This window comes from Heterocephalus glaber, unplaced genomic scaffold, assembly GCF_053883595.1.
Source record: "Heterocephalus glaber isolate CG9 unplaced genomic scaffold, H.glaber_assembly_v1.0 deba00001497, whole genome shotgun sequence".
In the NCBI taxonomy this organism is placed as follows: Eukaryota; Metazoa; Chordata; class Mammalia; order Rodentia; family Bathyergidae; genus Heterocephalus; species Heterocephalus glaber.
In genome coordinates, this window is record NW_028258320.1 from 58,292,913 (window position 1) to 58,310,873 (window position 17,961).

The window sequence follows — 17,961 nt, forward strand, 5'->3', positions numbered from 1 at the left end:
CGTGGAACCTCCTGTGTCCCAGAAGAAGGTAGTCTGGTGCTAAGAGACAGCTAGCTGTCCTTTCTCTGGACTCTGGCATTAGCTGTTGACCCAGCCCCAAATCTACCCTTGGTCTCTAGTTCCTTGGGATACAAGTAGATTTGGGATGTCTCCTCTTTCACTGAACCACACGTGTCCAGAGAGGCAAAGTTGGGGAGGTGGGGTATTGGCAGCCAGATTTTTGTAGATCTGGAAATTCCCAACTGTTTTTTTTCCCCCCTCTCCTTTTTCCTGGGGCATATGAAATTTCAGTCCCCCAGTTTGCTTGTTCAATGCTTTAAAAAATTGGGAAGCCATCTGTACCCTCCAGGTAAATGGCATGCATGTGGACATGTGAGCATACACACATGCATGTATACAGCAGGCATTCTAGTTGGAGAAAGGAAGGTCCCAGGATTTGGGTGCAAGAGGTAAAGCAGGAGTATTTGAATAAGGCTAGGGCTTCTCTTGGCTCATGGTTTAGTAAATCTGTGTCCTAAAGTAAGTTACCTCATCTCTTCATAGCCAATGTCTCCCTACCCATAACATGCCTGTGTTATGGGGGTTACTGTGAGGACTGGGTGAGGGGCATATGGAACACCTGAACCTAGGAGCTGGTGACAGGTGTTCATTAAATGTCCAGGATACTGAGCTGCAATCCTACCTGCCAAACTCTGGGGACCAAAGTGATTCAACAGCAATTCTTTGGATTTTAAAACGATGAACCTGTGCACTATCTCCAGGGGCACCTCCAGCCCTATCATTAAGCTGACTGATGCTTTTGCAATAAAATCTATGAACAGTCACACTAAATAGAATAAGTAAATATTATAAATAGCCTTAGGTTAGTTTAGGTAAGGTTTTGAGGTTAGTTTAGCTTAGCTTGTACACACCCAGGGAGAAGAACTCCCACATTTTAGAGATCTATGCATTTTACAATTGCAAATAAAGGATCATGGATCCATGGCAAGTACTCAGGTGTCTTGAACAGAGTTCAGAAAACAATAAAAACAGCAAAAGCAGCAGCATACATGTCTTTTAGAGCCCAGCTACTATGGCAGGATGTGGGAGAATCAAGTGAGAAAGTGCTGAAGTTGCTTTGGAATGAGCTCAGTCTTATGCACATGGAAGGTTTACTGGCATTGTACCTGCCATGTTCAGCCAAAGCTCATTAGGGTGCTACTTCTGGCTGCTGATGGGATTCACAGATCAACTTGATGTTGCTTCATTGTCCTAGCAGACACCAGGCTTGACCATGGGATGTCTGTGGGATGGTGCTGGCAGTGCAGTGTTCTCCAAGGAGGTAGGCAATGGGTGATGGGTGGAAAGACAGGAGGGCTGGTGCAGGTGATAGCACCACTAGTGCCTTGTTCTGGGCTAGTTAGGTTCTTTACCCTCTCTAGGCCTTAGTTGTATTATCTATAAACAACAAAGCTATATGTCTTGGTTACTGTATAGGAACTTTGGAGAATCAAAATGAGGTACTGTAATGTTCATTAGTAAGCTTTGCAAACTTCAGCATTCCATGTTACTGTGAGGTCTCAGAATTGTTTACAGTGCTTGATCCTAATAATAGTTTTCTATTCCCAAGGAGTGATCCTAGTTGACTGGGTTCTAATCTGAACTCTTTTACTTGCTTAGTAGGTGACCTTGGCCAAGTTACTTAACCTCTACATGTTTCAATAGCCCCATTTGCAAGTGGAAATGATAGTTTCAGCTTTTCTCACCTAGTTGCTGCAGAACCCATGAGATGCTTGCCCACGTGCTATGGTAGTTCCTTATGGGACCTCAGGGTGAACCAATCCTGCATCACTGGCAGCTAAAAAGGGGCCTTATCTCTCTGCTGTTGTGTGACTTTGGTAGATTACTGCTTCCTTTACTCAATAACTCCTCATGCTTCAGAGGTATAAGGCAGACAGCCCTGAAGGGTTTGAGTTAGGAGTCACTTCACTACACAGGAAATGGCTTGGATTGACCAGGGGCTCCCTCTGTGTGATACACAACAAGAAAGAGAATAAAATATTGTTTGTTGGAGAAATAGTTCGGCTTGTAGAAAGAATGCCAAATAAATTCCAGGCATTGGACACCGGAGGCTGGTGTCCACTTCTTAACTCAACCCTGAGTGGTGACTCTCCCCTCTTCTCTCCTGTTTCTCCCCGAGTTTTCCTTCTTCCTTTCCTTTCTCCTCTCCTTCCTGTCTCCTCCTTTTCTCTCCTTTCCTCTCTCCTTTCTTCCTCCCTTTTCTTCTGTAGACATTCACTGGCTTTTTCCTTAGTAGCCACCACAGTGTTGGACATCTGAGATGTGCAGGTAGCTCGGCCCGCAGAGGTCTTCCAGTCTTGGGGACCAAGAGACCTGACATATAAACCATGAATTTGGTCTTTATTATATTTTGGATCAATTAAAAAATCCAAAAATTATGAGCTGGGGAGAGACATCAAGAATAAATGAGACAAAATTAAATTCTAGCTAGCATATCCATGGTTAGTTAACTTGCTAGAATTGGTGGTGTGATGTTTCAAAAAATGTGCACAATAGTCCTTAAAAGAGCCCTGTAAGATGACAGCCCAGGAGCAAAACAGTGCAGAACTCTGCTAGGCCACCTTCCCATATTCCTCCACCTTTTGCACCCCATTGGCTTCTCCACATCCTGCATCTCCCCAACTCTTCCCAGACCTACCTGCTTGGTTGTGTTGAAGCAGCAGAGACATAACTCACTTTTGCTGCTGAACTTGGGATTTAAATTATTTTCTAATCCCACTTCCAATGTAATAACCTTTTCATTTCTCCTTGAAACATTTTCATGTATTATCCAATGACATGTCTATGCTAAATCTAAGAAAAGGACACGTGGAAGTAATAAAGGTCTTGTAAGCATTGACAGAGCCAACTAGCCAAGCAGCAATCCTTAGCAACAATAACAACAATACTTGGAACACACAGGCTGAAAGTTCCAGTGCTTTGCCTCTGACTGGCTGATCTGAATCCTGATTTCATCTGGTCCCAACCAGGTGACCTTGGCCTTTTTTCCACTGAAGATTTTCTCAGCTGACATGGAGTGGGGCTGATTAAAAAAATCTGCCAGTTGTGGTAGTGCACACCTGTAACTCCAGCTACCTAGGAGGCTAAGGCAGGAAGCTTACAAGTTTGAGGACATCCTGGGCAACTTAGTGAGACACTCTCTTAAAATAAAATTTTAAAAAAGAACTGTGGATATATTTCAGTGCTCCCTGGTCAATTCCCAGTATTGAAAACAAACCAAAACCAAAAAACAAAACAAGACAAAATGAAGCACTTCTTTCTAACAGGCATGTGAATTCAACAAGACGATGTAAGTGAAGTGTTGCAGCATAAGGACCAGCATTTTTGAAGTCTGAATAGTGTCAGCACTTCTTATAATGATTAATTATCATGTTACCAGTTGGCAGTGACTGATGGGCCCTGAGCAGGGAGGCTAGGATGGGGTGAAAAATGGTCAAGACTACTGATTCTCCAGATATCAGCCCAGCCCCATTAACATCCCAGCTACTCCTTGTCTGTTCCCAAGAGTCAGGGAAAGCCAGATTTCTAATTTTTTTTTTTTTGGTACCGGGGACCGAACTCAGGACCTTACACTTGCGAGGCAGTTGGCGGCACCACTGAGCTAAATCCCTGGCCCAAGCCAGACTTCTTCTTGGGATGGAAGCTGCAGCTTCCTCGCCGTAACCTCTGAGTGGGTCGCACAGACGATTGGGATCAAAAGGGGTCAGAAGTGAGAAGTGAACACCAAAAGGCTTAACGCAGCCCCAGGACTAAGAAGTTTATTGAGGTTCAGGATCAGAGCTGGAAGTGAGCTCCATGAGTGATCTGTCCCTTCAACTCAAGCCAGGTTGGGGCAAGCCTGTCAGAAGAGGTGTTCTTCAGGCTTGGCTAAGGCCAGAGTGGATTCCAAGGGCTGAGAAAGGATCCAGGCAGTCCCAGATGGAACCGGACGCTCTGCAGCCTTGGTGTAATTATGATCAGAGCTTGGGCCTCACTCACAGTGAACTGCTCTCAAACAGACTTACAGAAAGAAACTTTGCCTTTTGGCAGAGAAAATCAGCATAATTACACTTGCAGCCAGCAGAATACTTTTGTATACATCTTAATATTATTTTCATTGGGCTTTAAAAGCTGATTCCTGATATTTAATTGCCATGGTTGTTCCATATTTATTGAATGTTCAATTTTAGCCCAATCTAGAACTGTGATGGGGTGGAACAGAAATGTTAGATGTAGGTCTCTGATCTACTAACAAAATCCACAGCAGAGTCCACATTGGCTGATTACTGACTTTCTCTTTCCCCTCCTTTCTTCTTGTATATTTTGAAACCATCAGAAACTTACCTTTTATTCATTGACAGACTTTGCTCAGGAGAAAATGGAAATATGTATTCATTACGGTCTGTAGTTCTTTCTTGGGAGAAAGGAGAGATTCTAGGAATGTTCTTATTTTTTTAAAATAATGTATATTATTGAAAATTCTATATCTGGCAAGTAAAAATATAAAACTGGGAAAGGTTTCTGTTTATTTTCCAGATCCACAGTCGACTTTTTTCATCCTCCAAAGATCATTCTGCCTGGGAAAGAAATGAAAGTCTTTTGAATGCAGGTAAAGAACTAGGTCTTGCTCTGGTGGTGTTTCTCCCCCCCCCATCTTCCTCCCTCCCACACACATACACACACCTCCTTTGCTTTTATTTTTATTAATAATGAAATGTACTTTGGAGCCTAGTTTCTTGCAAACATAAGATGATAACTCAGTGGCTCTGGCAAGATTTGAAGCTGATTTGAATTTCTAAACGCTCTGGCTTCCAAGCCAGCAATCTCTGAAAAAGCAAACGATGCAAATGGACCATAGTCTCAGGTGGTGCCTTTGGAACCTTCAGTGACCACAGATAGCTGAGTATGCCAGGTTGGGCCAGCACTGAGCGATTGAGGTTCCACCAGGAATGAGCAATGGCACAAATATCCAATGTTCTCAGAAGGGAGGGGGTGCAATTTAAATAAAGGCATGGTAGCTCTGCATCCATAAATCATTTTTTATGAAGCTTCAATTCATAGCCACTAAACTATAAAAACAGTAGGTGAGATGGTTACAGTTCATAACTTTTATTAAGTTTGTTAACATAAATTATGTGAAAACAATCTTCCCACCTCTTTCATGTTAGAAATCATATGGATTTAGGTCAAATGTTCTGATGCTACTGTACTAAGACTACCGGGTTAATAGAATATTCAATTCAGAGACTGGCAAAAATAAATTCTAATAGAATGTTTTATTGTAGCAAATTTTGTTTTTTAATCCTCATTTTAATTTTAATTCATAAGTGTGGCAGATGAGTTTTTGCTGCAAGTGAAAAATAAATATGTATCTTTGTGTATGTGTGTTTATGTATGTATGTATGTATTTAAATACATCTGTACCCATGTTTATAGCTTCTCTTTTCATTACCTGCTGTCACATCCTTATATCAAAGATATCAGAGATGTGGATTTCTTTTCATAAATGACATAGTCAATCCAAGACAAAAATATTTGAAAGAATCTTTCATATTTAATCCTCTCTGGAACCCCCCAAAGCACAGTTTATAGCTTATTCTTTAATAGTAGCAGATATTTAGTTTGAACCCTTTGAAAACCTAGCACAGAAGTCACCTGTGGTCAGACTGTGACTACATTGATGGATGCTTCTGAGTGAACAGCAAAGGCAGGCCCCAGAAGCACGTCTGGCCATCTGCACCCTGCCGGAAACTTGAGGACATTGAGCAGAATGGTACATTTTCCACTGGACAGTCAATGTGGCTGTGAGAGCAATCGACCTGGTGACTTAAGTGTGAACTGTTTGTTCTCTTTTGTCTTAGGATCTGATTAGCTCAAGATGGGTTTCATTAGGCACTTCCATGGTATCTACCTGCTTCTGGAGAGTTTTAGTGACTTAGGAACCAAGTGCATACTGGCCTGAGGCTGGGGATTAATGGTGCAGCCACAGAAAATGTACCAACCAACTCTGGGTGGGGAGGAGGATGACTTCTGGCTTTATTTTTCCTTTTTAAATGTGTCAGTGTCATCAGAGTGCTCATTATGGGTAAACATCAAAGCCAGCCTTGATGTTGGGAATTTGGGTGTAAGGCAAGAACCTATACCTACATGGGCACCATGCTTTCCTGTGTGTTTGCTTTTCCACAGTGCCTTCTCATGCTCTGGGTGTCTTCCTCCCAGATTGTTGCTATCTGTTAACAAATTACCCTGAGTATATGTTAAAAATGATAAGTCAGATTTTATGTGAGTGGCTGGAGTGGGGATGAGACTTTCATGTAGAACTAAATTCAGCTCTGGATACAGCAAGGGCAGCTGGGGATTTGTACCCAGTAGGCAATGTGAGGTGCTCAGAGATAGGAAACAAATTAGAAGAACTTAGTGGCTAAGGTTGGGGAGAGGAACTTGTTTAGTTCTTAAGGCTGGAGAATTCTCCCTGAACTGGCCTGGTGTGGTGCTCACTAGAACTGGGCTCAGTGGGATTCTTTGCTCAAACTGGGCTCAGCAGGCCAAGAATGAGGCTCAGGAAAAAAGAGAGCACAGAGCAACCTAACTGAAGGTAAGGGAGGGAGTTCTGTTTCTTCTTTTCTATGAGAGTGGGCTGGAGCATCTGGGCCTCTGTGCTCTTGGCAGTCTGATTTTCTTTTCCAGAAAAACACAAGTGCTTTGCATCAGGAACCTGATTCCTTGCCTTAGTCTGTTTTCTGCTGCTGTAACAGAATACCACAGCCTTGGTAAGTTATATAAACAATGGAAGTTTATTTGGTGCACAGTGCTGCTTCTGGTGAGAGCTTTCTTCCAGCCCCATGCTATGAGGAAGACATCACATGGCAAGAGTGTATGTGAGGGTTGGGGGGACTCAGACTTTATCAGGAACTCAGTTCTGCCATAATTAAACTGTGATAACTGACCCATCCTGGAGTAGTAGTCACTACTCCTGTAGTAACTAACCCACTCCTATGATAATGAACCCACTCCTATAACTAACCACTCACATGATAACTAACCCATTCCTATAATAAAATGCCAATCCACTCACTACAGTGGAGTCCTCACCCCGTAATCACCCCTTGAAGTATTTGCCTGTTGATACTGTTATAATGGTAATTAACTTTCATCATGAGTTTTGTAGGGACATGCAAACCAAAGCACTCCCTGTTCCTACGCTCATAAGAAGGGCCTGGCACAAGGATGAGGTCATTTGCAGCCCCTTTAGCGGTGTTAGGATACCCAAGAACACAGTTTTAGGTCAAACTCTGGGCTGCAGGGACCAGCAACCCACTGTCATATTCCACAGGAAAATTATTATAAGAAAACCATTGAAACCCCTCAAATTCAAAGACTCAATTCAAAAATGGGCATCTGGAATGTACAGACATTTCTCAGACAAAGAAGTAAAAGCAGTAAACAAATATATGAAAAAATGTTCAATATCACTCGTCATTCGAGAGATGCAGATGAAAACAACACTGAGATTCCACCTCACCCCAGAAAGAATGGCTGCTATCAAGAAATCAACCAATAACACATGCTGGCAGGGGTGTGGGGAGAAAGGAACCCTTTTCCATTGTTGGTGGGAGTGCAGACTGGTGCAACCACTGTGGAAATTGGTATGGAGATACCTCAAAGAACTAGGGCTAGAGGTCCCATTTGACCCAGCTATTCCCCTGCTGGGTATCTTCCCAAAAGAATTAAAAGAATCATACCACAGCGATATATGTGCACCCATGTTCATAGCAGTACAGTTTGTAATAGCTAAAGCTTGGAAACAGCCCAAGTGCCCGTCAACTGGAAACTGGATAAAGAAGATGTGGGTTTTTTTTTTTATAAAATGGAGTACTACTCAGCCATAAAGAGCAAAAAACTAGAGTCATTTATAGCTAAATGGATGCATATCAAGGCCATACTCTTAAGTGAAATAAATATTACACAAGTGTAAATACGGAATAGTTTCTCTAGTGTGAGAAACTGATAGTGTAAATAAGAGTTAAAATGATTAAAATAAATAATTGATAATTTGAAATAGGAAAAAAGGTCCAAAGGGGAAGGAGTGAAGGGAGGGGAAGGAGAAAGGAAAAGAGGGAAAGGAAAAACTATGAGAAAAAAAAAAACAAAAGGGAATGAAACCTATGTAAGTAGGGAAGGGCGCACAGGTAATGGGGAAAAAATAAGAACCAAGATATATCATGTACAGGTACAAACACCCAATGATAAACGTAAACGAATTGTATACCTAAAATGTACCAATAAAATTAATTTAAAAAAAAAGAAAGCCAGTGAATTTCATGGAATAGTGAGCCACTGGGTGGCAGAAAGTACAGGAATTGGGGGGCTCCATGACCTCAGCAGCATGAGTGTGGACCTTCACCTGAAGCTGATGGGTCTAGCCCCATCCTGAGTCACTCAACTCTGGTCAGAGGAATAGTCAGATATTAGATGCATGGCTTCCAAGAGCCAATATTGTAAGTTGCTGGCTAGCAGCGAAATTCTCCCAGAAGGCATGATGGGTCAACATGTCCTGGAAGGCATAGGTAGCCTGTGATATCTCAGGTTCTGTAGGGGCCATGCCTTCAGCTTCTTTTTGTTGCCATGCAGGAATGAGGAAGTCTCTGGGATGGGCAACATATTGTAAATCCCAAGGATAGTGGGAGCCCTCTATTTTAAGTTATCTGATGTCATGTTCCGGGCATGTTCACACAGCTGAAATTGTTAGAAAACTGTTAGATCGTGGTGAGCCAAAATAAATAAGCTACCTTGTTTATTTTTAATCTGTATTCATTGAGTGAGCAGAAAGGGAATATTAAATATTTTTAAGTTGTTAGAGTAGCTGATCTGATCCAAATTGTGGGAAGACAACTCTGTTGTGATATTCTAGGCAGGAGATGATACAGGGTTATCCAGGGCAGTGGCTATGGTTGCCAGAACCACTAGAGTACTGCGAAATTACCCAGTTATATATGGGCTGTTGAAATAGACAGAAGTTAAAAATGTTCCTGGAAAGTTAGTGCTACCAACCATAGGGTGGGAAATTCAGAATGCAGGGAAGATGCTGGTGGTAGGATCCTACATTTATGGGGTTTTGACACTTCATGTGAGAGGGCGTTGAGACATCTTCCCCAGGAATCCAGGAAATGGGAGACAGTTTGGTGTTAACTTTGAAAGGCAGGACAGAATTATAATCTTGCTCTGACCATCATGTATAGGTGGGTATTATGAGAAACAACATGGACAGCTAAGGGAGTTTATAAGACAGGAAGTGGATGGAGCTGCAAAGCCCAAAGGAGTCCATATGCATTGAATTGAAAGAGGACTCTCATCCTAGGAATCATAGACCAGGGATCAGGTTGGTTTTGTTTGTAAATCAAGGTATCTCTGTACCAGTGTAGACTTACCCATCAATTAGATTTTATCTTTGATTAGTCCTTCCACACCCTCATTTCTCAGCTCTCTCTGACACAGTGATGGTTGAGAAGTCTCCTGTCTCTGTGAGGCCACTCTCAGGGTCAAGGTCATGGGTGGCAGTCTCTGTTGCAGAAGTTGGATCAATGGAGTGGGGCCTGGGGTCTGAACAAGGTGCAGAGTGCTCCAGCAGGAAGTATGAAGCAAATGCTCTTTCCAGATTTTTTATTTCTGAAAACAACTATTCATTGCCTCAGTCACTGGAAATTCCAGGATGGGAAGGATGGGGAGCTGATTTCTTATGGTTAACTTGTCCTCTTGGCAAGGCTTTTGAAATCTGTTGGCTTGTGTAAAATTTCAGTTTGCCATGATTAATAGGATCTGAACAAGAAGGGAGAAAAAATGTAAGAAAGATGACTATTTCTACCCAAACTCACATCTGTTTTTCAAATCAGAGGAAGATAGAAAGTCCTTTTCAAATTCCGACTCTACATGTAATAAAAAGGTTCCGTTTACCACTTCAACGTCACTGTGCTACCTGACTTCAGACCACTTGATACATGGATTGAATGATGGGGAGCGAGGTACCTGGTTAGGGCCACTACTGGGGAAACCAGTTAGTGGAAGTGTAAGTAAAAGGAATCAATGAAGGTTATTTGGATTTTTAAATTACTAATTCCCTTGGTTTAGGAAGGAAGATGGGATGGCATGAAATTTTCTCCCTCCTGGTTAATGAAGCCCGACTTTTACAATTGGTGGCTTTTGAAAGGGTGATTCTTTGATGGATGAGAGGAATGAAGTAATTATATTTCACTTAAAACCTGAGGATAATTGTTCTTTTATTCCAGCTTTTTATAAGAGCAGTGATTCCTCACTAGCAATAGTTTTAATTTCATTAGCATCGAGTCAGTTGTTTTTTGCAATAAAACACACTCCTTTGGTTCTGCTTTGAGGGAATGTTGTTCTATTTTCCTGAAATAGAACATCCACCCAGACGTGAATGGTATTTGTTTTCTCTTCCAGTAGAGAACACTTATACATGCGGTTTCTCTATGACAGAGACGTAGAAGGGATCTCACGTGTGTCTCTTGGCTTTCCCTACAACCTGGTTTTATGAAGGCTCTAGTTGCTAGTGTTGAGATAGAAATACATATATACATGAAGTTTTAATTTTGTCCTGCTTCCTTTTCATAGATTCCTCCCTGACCACAGGGTTAATTCATCTATGGAACAATCTGCAAGAGTATCTTTAAGCAACGCAACTTCTCTAATCAAAAATCACATCAGTCTCAGCAGATAAAGTATAAGCACCTCAGCATAGCCCAGTGCTCTTCACCCCTGTCCTTCCTTTGTATTCCTAGATTTTCTCAAATTACCTGGCAGCACCTATGTTAACCACCTGCCCCTTGCTCCCTGCCCAGGGCTTCCTCTGCCTGACACCGCTTTTATGTATTTCTGTTGCTAAAGCCACTCTTTTTCCAAAAGCTCCCTGATTCAACCTGCCCCACCCACCTTACCCTCTGAGGGCATTTTGTTTGTTCCACATTCACAGTCCTTTCAGCATGTCCTAGTTTATCTTGCTGACTTATTCTTCTGCCCTTCAGAGCTGTGGGCTTTGAGGAAAGGGACCTTGCTTCACTTGTCACTATGTTCCCAAGTTGAAGGATTGAACTGTAGAAGTTGGTCAACAGATGGAGCAGCATGCTTTCTGTGAAAGAGCTATGAGAATCCATTTCTGTGTCAGGGGAATCACTTGACTCTCTGGCCAGGCCTTAGGACAGGCAGGAACTGGATTAGGTGACAGTAGCCCACAGCTTGACAGGGAAAACATCTGCTCTTGGGTTTCTCTCAGAGCACTTTGTGGGAACTAGGAACAGGCTCCCGACCTATGAGTCAGCCTCCTTTGTCAAGAGGCACAGAGGTTTCCCGTCAGTGGCCACTTTGGGTTTTATGGGTGCTTCCTCTGCCCATTGTCCACTGCGTTTACCATAGTGGGTGGGGGGCTGGAGGCAAGCCCCACTTTCCTGACCACTGGAGAATAAAACATATTTGCTCTTTCTTCTTGCAAAAGACATAAAGAGACACGTGTGTTTATTGCATCTACTTATTTATTTTTTTGCTTAAATTCTTTTATTGATACATTTTAGGTATACAATACATTTACATTTATCATTGGGTCCTAGTAGCTGTACATGATGTATCTTGGTTCTTATTTTTTCCCCATTACCTGTGCACCCTTCACCCCCTCCACCCTTCCCTATTTACAAAGACTTTGTTTCCATTTTTTTCTTTTCTCATAATTTTTCCTTTCCCTTCTTTCCTTTCCCCTACCCCTCCCACTTCCCCTAACCTTTTGGACCTTTTCTGCCTATTTCAAATTATCAATTACTCATTTTAATCATTTTCATCCTTATTTACACTTTCAGTTTCTCACACTAGAGAAATTATTCGGTATTTACACATGTGTGTCCTATTTATTTCACTTAAGAATATGGCCTCAGTGTGCATCCATTTAGCTATAAATGTCTCTAGTTTCTCATTCTTTATGGCTGAGTAGCACTCCATTTTATTAAAAAACCCCACATCTTCTTTATCCAGTCTCCAGTTGATGGACAATTGGGCTGTTTCCAAGCTTTAGCTATTACAAACTGTGCCGCTATAAACATGGGTGCACATATATCGCTGTGGTATGATTCTTCTAATTTTTTGGGGAAGATACCCAACAAGGGAATAGCTGGGTCAAATGGGACCTCTAGTCCTAGTTCTTTGAGGTATCTCCATACTGATTTCCACAGTGGTTGCACCAATCTGCACTCCCACCAACAATGGAGAAGGGTTCCTTTCTCTCCACACCCCTGCCAACATTTGTTATTTGTTGATTTCTTGATAGCAGCCATTCTTTCTGGGGTGAGGTGGAATCTCAGTGTTGTTTTCATCTGCATCTCTCAAATGACCAGTGATGTTGAACATTTTTTCATATATTTATTTGCTGCTTTTACTTCTTTGTCTGAGAAATGTCTGTACATTTCAGATGCCCATTTTTGAATTGGGTCTTTGAATTTGGGAGGTCTGATTTTTTTCAATTCTTTGTATATTCTAGATAGTAGTCCTTTGTCTGAGGAACAGCTTCTAAATTTTTTTCCTACATTGTATGTTGTCTCTTAGCTCTGTTGGTGGTTTCTCTTGCAGTACAGAAGCTTTTTAATAAGATGAGATCCCAGTTGTTGATAGTTCCCATGCTACTGGGGTTTTGTTCATAAAGTCTTTTCCTATGCCAAATTGCATCTGCTTTTGTAGTACATTATTAGGGGGTGGGGAATGACCAAGGTGCTTTTGTTTTTGGGGTTGCATGACAATCCTGCCCACTTTCTCATGAAGAGCCTCATGTTATGTTCCCTCCCAAATTCTATTTATCGGCTTCCAGGATCTTAAGCCCATTTTGCAGTTAGCACCTATAAATAGTCCAGTGAGAAACTCTTCTTTCTGTCATCTCAGGTTTTACCTTTAGCTATGTCTTTGCCCATCACCTGGTACATATACATAATCTAATTTTTTAAAAAATCATGTGCTACTCAAAGAGCTCAGTTGCACATTCCATCTGTGTGGCTTGTTGTCAGACAGAAGTGTATCAGCCAGATTTCATGTTTCCTCTCAGAGGCAGGAAAGCTCATTCCTGCCTTGTGTGTGGTGAAGGATTTGGCCACAGGACCTCATCCAGATCTGGGGGAAGTCAGACAGTGGGGAGGGCACAGGGGGACAGTCCATGAGGGGTACTGTCTTATTCTTACAAGCGTAAAATGAGAAATCCTACCCATAATTTCAGTTCACCACCCCTAGAATATGTGAGTCTTTCTGCCTTACCATGAATGCTGGGATGGGCATCCTGGGACATTGGTATCATGGGCAGAATGCAGGCACCAGGTCTGATATCCAGCATTGTGTTTTTTTCTGGAAAAGAGCATCCCCTTGAGGAAATATCACCAGGAAGCCTCATTGCAATAGCTGAGCAGCTGCCCATGCCACCCAGCACGGCAACAAGATCTCCCCAAAATTACAGAGTGAACAAAATGGCTTTGCTTAACAACAGTTCCCAACTGGTGGGATGAATCTGAGTTATCCATAGAATTCAAAGCAGAAGTCAGTCTCCAGGCCCTGCCCCGATTTGCATCATCAGAGCCTATAGGTGCGGAGCCCCAGTGGCTGCCTTGAGGATCCCTGTGCAAACCAATGCTAGGGGGCTTTGGGAATTTGCTGTGTTTTTAGGAAATAAAGAGTATAATATTTTCCCAAATGGTTGCCATTCTCTTACCTCCAGAAGTTACCCACCATAGTGTTCTTCTCAAAAGGGATGTCTCTACCCATTGTAGAGAGGATTCCTGCCCTAGAATTATGGGGTGGCCATATACAACACCTAACACTGGGCAGATGAGTTTGATAACAGCTTATTACTCACATACCCTCAGCTCCAGGAAGGAGGACACCAGTGCCATGCAGGACAACATGAGGTAGCACTTGGGAACAGAGAGAGCAGGCAGGGCCCATGTGAGGCAGGGCTTGGAGTAAGAAGAGTGTGAATGTCTTTGGTTCCTGCAGGAGGATATGGTTGGCTTGTTTGAATAATTCCAAAGGCTGTCAGGGAACAAGGTTTGCTCCTCAGAGACAAGTAGGAACTATGCCTGTCTTAGTGATAAGGAGGATTTTTTTGGCTGGGAGAGTTTATCTAAAGGAGCTGTGTGGGCAGGGGAACATGTGGTAAAGCCAGTCAGGGCCTTCCTGGTTTTCCCAGAAGCCATGGCACATACAATATTAGACCTTTTGGTTTTACTGCAGGAGGGCCTGGCAAGGAGAGAATGAAGATGTGGAGGATGGGCAGAATGGAATGGACTGGGACCAGGGAGCACCACACTTTCAGGGCGAGGAGGAGTTAGACCAAGCTCCAGGGAGTGTAGTGAAAGCAAGGGATGAGCACCAGATGGTAAGAGGCCAGCATAAGGAATGTGCAGCCATTGGATAGTCCTCAGATAGAGGAACATCACAGTGCCTGGAAATGTAGTGTGGGAGCATTAGGGAAAGAAGTGGGTCCCGAACAGGGCCTTGGCTTATGACATGCCCCAGCCAGAGCACCTGAGGTCCCAGCATCAGATAGAGGAACCTGGTACAAGTCAGAAACACAGTTCCTAGAGCAAGGCAGAGACCTGAGCTCCAGATTGGGCATAAGCAATTAAGAGATGACCAGTGATCATTGACCTAGAACACCTGACATCTGTCTAAGCTCAGGATTGTTGTTCCACCTCAGAGTGGCACCACCTTACATCTGTTTGGCCAAGCTGGAAACCTAGGAGTCTTTCTGCCTCTGCAAGACTCCCATGTCCAATCCATGACCAAGTCCCTCTCATTCACCTTCTGAACGTCTCTGGGATCCAACCCTGCCAGGTTGGCCTGGACTCCCACAGTGGTTCCCTTGCATTGTTTTCACCTACAGCAAGAATGAACTGCACAGGCCATATAACACCTCCTTTTCTGTATTCATTATAGTCATGATTTATTTATATTTGATGAAAATCTGCTCCCTTGTCCAGACCATAAGCTCCACAAAAGCCACTTTTACCTGCCAGCCCTATCACCAATCCTGGGCATTCTTTCAGGAGACACCTGTTGGGAAGAGAGCTGGCTGGTCACAGGCAGGAACCATGTCACCTGTGGAGTCTGGAGGGCAGTGGGGACAGGGCTTCAGACATATCCCCATGGCTGGCATTGAAAGGATTGGAGATGGCACACTGAGATGCTGAGTGAGTGTCCCTTCTCTGCTTTCCATGCTCCTCCCTCACTGCTGACCCTGATCTTCCTTCTTCCACTGATTCCATTACATCCTCTTGTGCTGGTGTTTCCTGGCTACAGAGCCTAACCCAGGGAAGGAGTCTTCAATGATAACAAACAGCCCACTGTTTCATGTGTGCCATAAGTTGGCCAACATTGGCCTAACCTAACCCATCTCCACCGCGACCTAATACCTGCCCAAATCCAGTTAGGCTGATACATTATTTTTTGGTGTGCCTTTAGGCTTTTTTAAAAAAATACGTTTATTAACTTCTACTTTATTGTTAATTATTAATTGTATATCAAGACTCCCCCTCCCCACCAAGAGCAAAAGAACACAAATAATTGCCAAAAGTCACAGACTCCTTTTGAGGGCTGCATATTACCAGGAAAAAGCTGCAAGTAGAAGGCACATCTCCAGCTCTTGTGGTCTCTGCTGTGTAGGAGACTGCTTGGACTGTTTGGATGAAATATTGGTATAGCATGGTGAGAATGGATTTGATCATAGGCTAAATGGTGGCTTTTTGTTTTTTAGTTGCATTTACCCAGCTGACCATCTAAGTAAAGGATTTAAAAAATATGTAAACAAATGCAACATAAACAGAAAGCCACACAGAAAATGAAATATATTTTTGAAACTTATTGTGGTATTTAATGTAATGCTCATGTTAATATCCAGCTTCCCAGAATGAAAGGAATATTTATCTGGCAGGTAAAGTGTAACAGAGCCAGAGGGGACACAGACCTTGAGTAAAGCAACTGCCAAATAAAATCAGATCATCTCTCCTCCAACTACATCTATATGAAGGACTTTTTATTGCTTCTTTCACAGCTTGGTAATGGTACCAGCATCCTCGCCATAAGATTCTTCTTCTTCTTTTGAACAGATTACTTCTTAACCTGCTTCCTTCTTTGTCAGCACCTTGCATGCTGACAACGTGCCCTTAGCTCAGGACGGATGGTGAAATTCAGTAGGCAGAGAGGTTCATGCCTGGCTGAAAGCTTGTAATGAGTGTGGGAGGTTATAATTGCCAGAAGCAGACAATTAGGCCAATGCCCCCTTCTGGCTTCCAGGGTTGGGGATAAGATGCTGGGATCAAGGAGGCCACCCCTATTCCAGTGCAAACTGTATTGCCACATTTGAGCAGGAGGTAGTAAGAGGTTAAGTCTGGGTTTCCAGTCATAGATGCCATGGCTTTTGAAAGAGCCTTGGCTTCATGTCACATACCTACCTTGGGCACAGAAGGAAACCTTTTTTTTAATTAGAAAATCTTGGAGAATGGTCTCCCTTTAGGCTGGTGTTTGATAACACTGCATCTGACCTCTGTGCTGAGAGGAATCCTGAACAAAGCTTTAAGCTTCAGCTGTGAAGTGTCTGTTTTCCAGAAGGTGCCTTGACCATTTGGGGTGAGCACAGACCACAGAGGGCTGAGTCTCCCTAAAGCCATTTGTGTTAATTTAAGTGGAAAGCTTTGGTAAAATGGAAGCCAATTTATGAACCAAATAAAAGTAGGGGGTCTCTGATAGAAGGGATGGTGCAAACACATGTGCCCATGGGGTCTTTCCTGGGAGGAGTTGGGGCTGTCCACTAGTGAGTTGGAGCAAGATTTGGAAACTTGTCAATGGGACTGGGAGAAAGGAGAACAGAGCATTTAAATAAAAATAGACTGCTTTCTCTTTGAACTCAGAGATTTCATATAGTTAACCTGGAGCCCTGTGGAATGAGTGTGTTGTCACCGTGGGCAGTCCATTTTAACCCAGAGATATCCCTGCTTCCTTATTGATCTCACTTGAGTTCCTAAATCCTGAACCTGCTTTATTTTATGACTCTCATGAATGTGATTATCTTAGTGCCTTAAGCCAGAGCAGATAGTACGTGATATTGCAGGCTCTTCAAGGGTGGAGGGCTTGCTCCTTCCCACCATGAATGGAGACCAGGTGGAAATGTGCTCTGCGTTTTGACTAAAAGATGGGACAAAGCAATAGTCTATATTAAGACGGTGCTTTTAAATTTCTCTTCCTTTTCCGGTATTAAATAGCTTTGCTTTAATGATCCTCAGCCTATAGTTTCTTTTAGATCCTTTATACCGGAGCTGGCAGGAGTCCAGCTCCCCACTCAACTCTGAATGTGGCTTCTCTGATGCCTTGTGTGTGCTTAAGTTTGATTTGTTCCTTTTATGGGATTTAGGAGACAATCTGTGGGAGTGACTAGAGACTGAGACAGGTTGCCTGGGGATTGAGTGGGAGGTTAGCCAAACTTGTTCCTAGACAGATTCAAAATCAGGCAATGTTGAGGTCAAGGACTTCCCTTCTGAATAGGTGTGCCTGTGATGAGATTTGGGAATGTGGATTCCAAACTTAGATTAATATTTGTATCAAAGGATAATGTCTCTGCCCTCTAAGATAAGATTGAGAGTCAATGTAGTGGGGTGAAAAACCCCAGCTCTTCCATTGTGTATTTTGACCTTAGACAAATTAATTGACCTTCAAGCCTCATTGTAGTTTTGATATTTATCTCACTGATGATTAGTGACTAATCTTAATAATTGACTTTAAAATTAGTCCTGCATCATGTCAGTCTCCTCTGCCAAAAAATAAAGATGTCTGTAGGTATTTATAAGTCATTGCTTTCTTACCTAAAACAGTTTGTGCTATCTGTTGGTGGAAGCA

The 17,961-nt window shown here is 42.7% G+C and overlaps 1 protein-coding gene across 9 annotated transcripts in view; it reads left to right on the top strand.

Annotated features, from left to right (window-relative positions):
• The window catches only part of CUNH10orf90 (chromosome unknown C10orf90 homolog), a 265,804-nt gene that overhangs the window by 14,892 nt on the left and 232,951 nt on the right, over window positions 1–17,961 (top strand). For 8 of the 9 annotated variants that reach the window (XR_015440433.1, XM_087185154.1, XM_087185153.1 and 5 more), the window contains exon 2: window positions 4,576–4,648. The exons of the other annotated variant lie outside the window; for it this stretch is intronic. Coding sequence is in view for 7 of the 8 variants with exons in the window: in XM_087185154.1 (XP_087041280.1) it covers window positions 4,576–4,648 (73 nt within the window). In the remaining variant the exon portion in view is untranslated. The remainder of the gene's footprint in view (window positions 1–4,575; window positions 4,649–17,961) is intronic. 9 annotated transcript variants of the gene reach the window in all.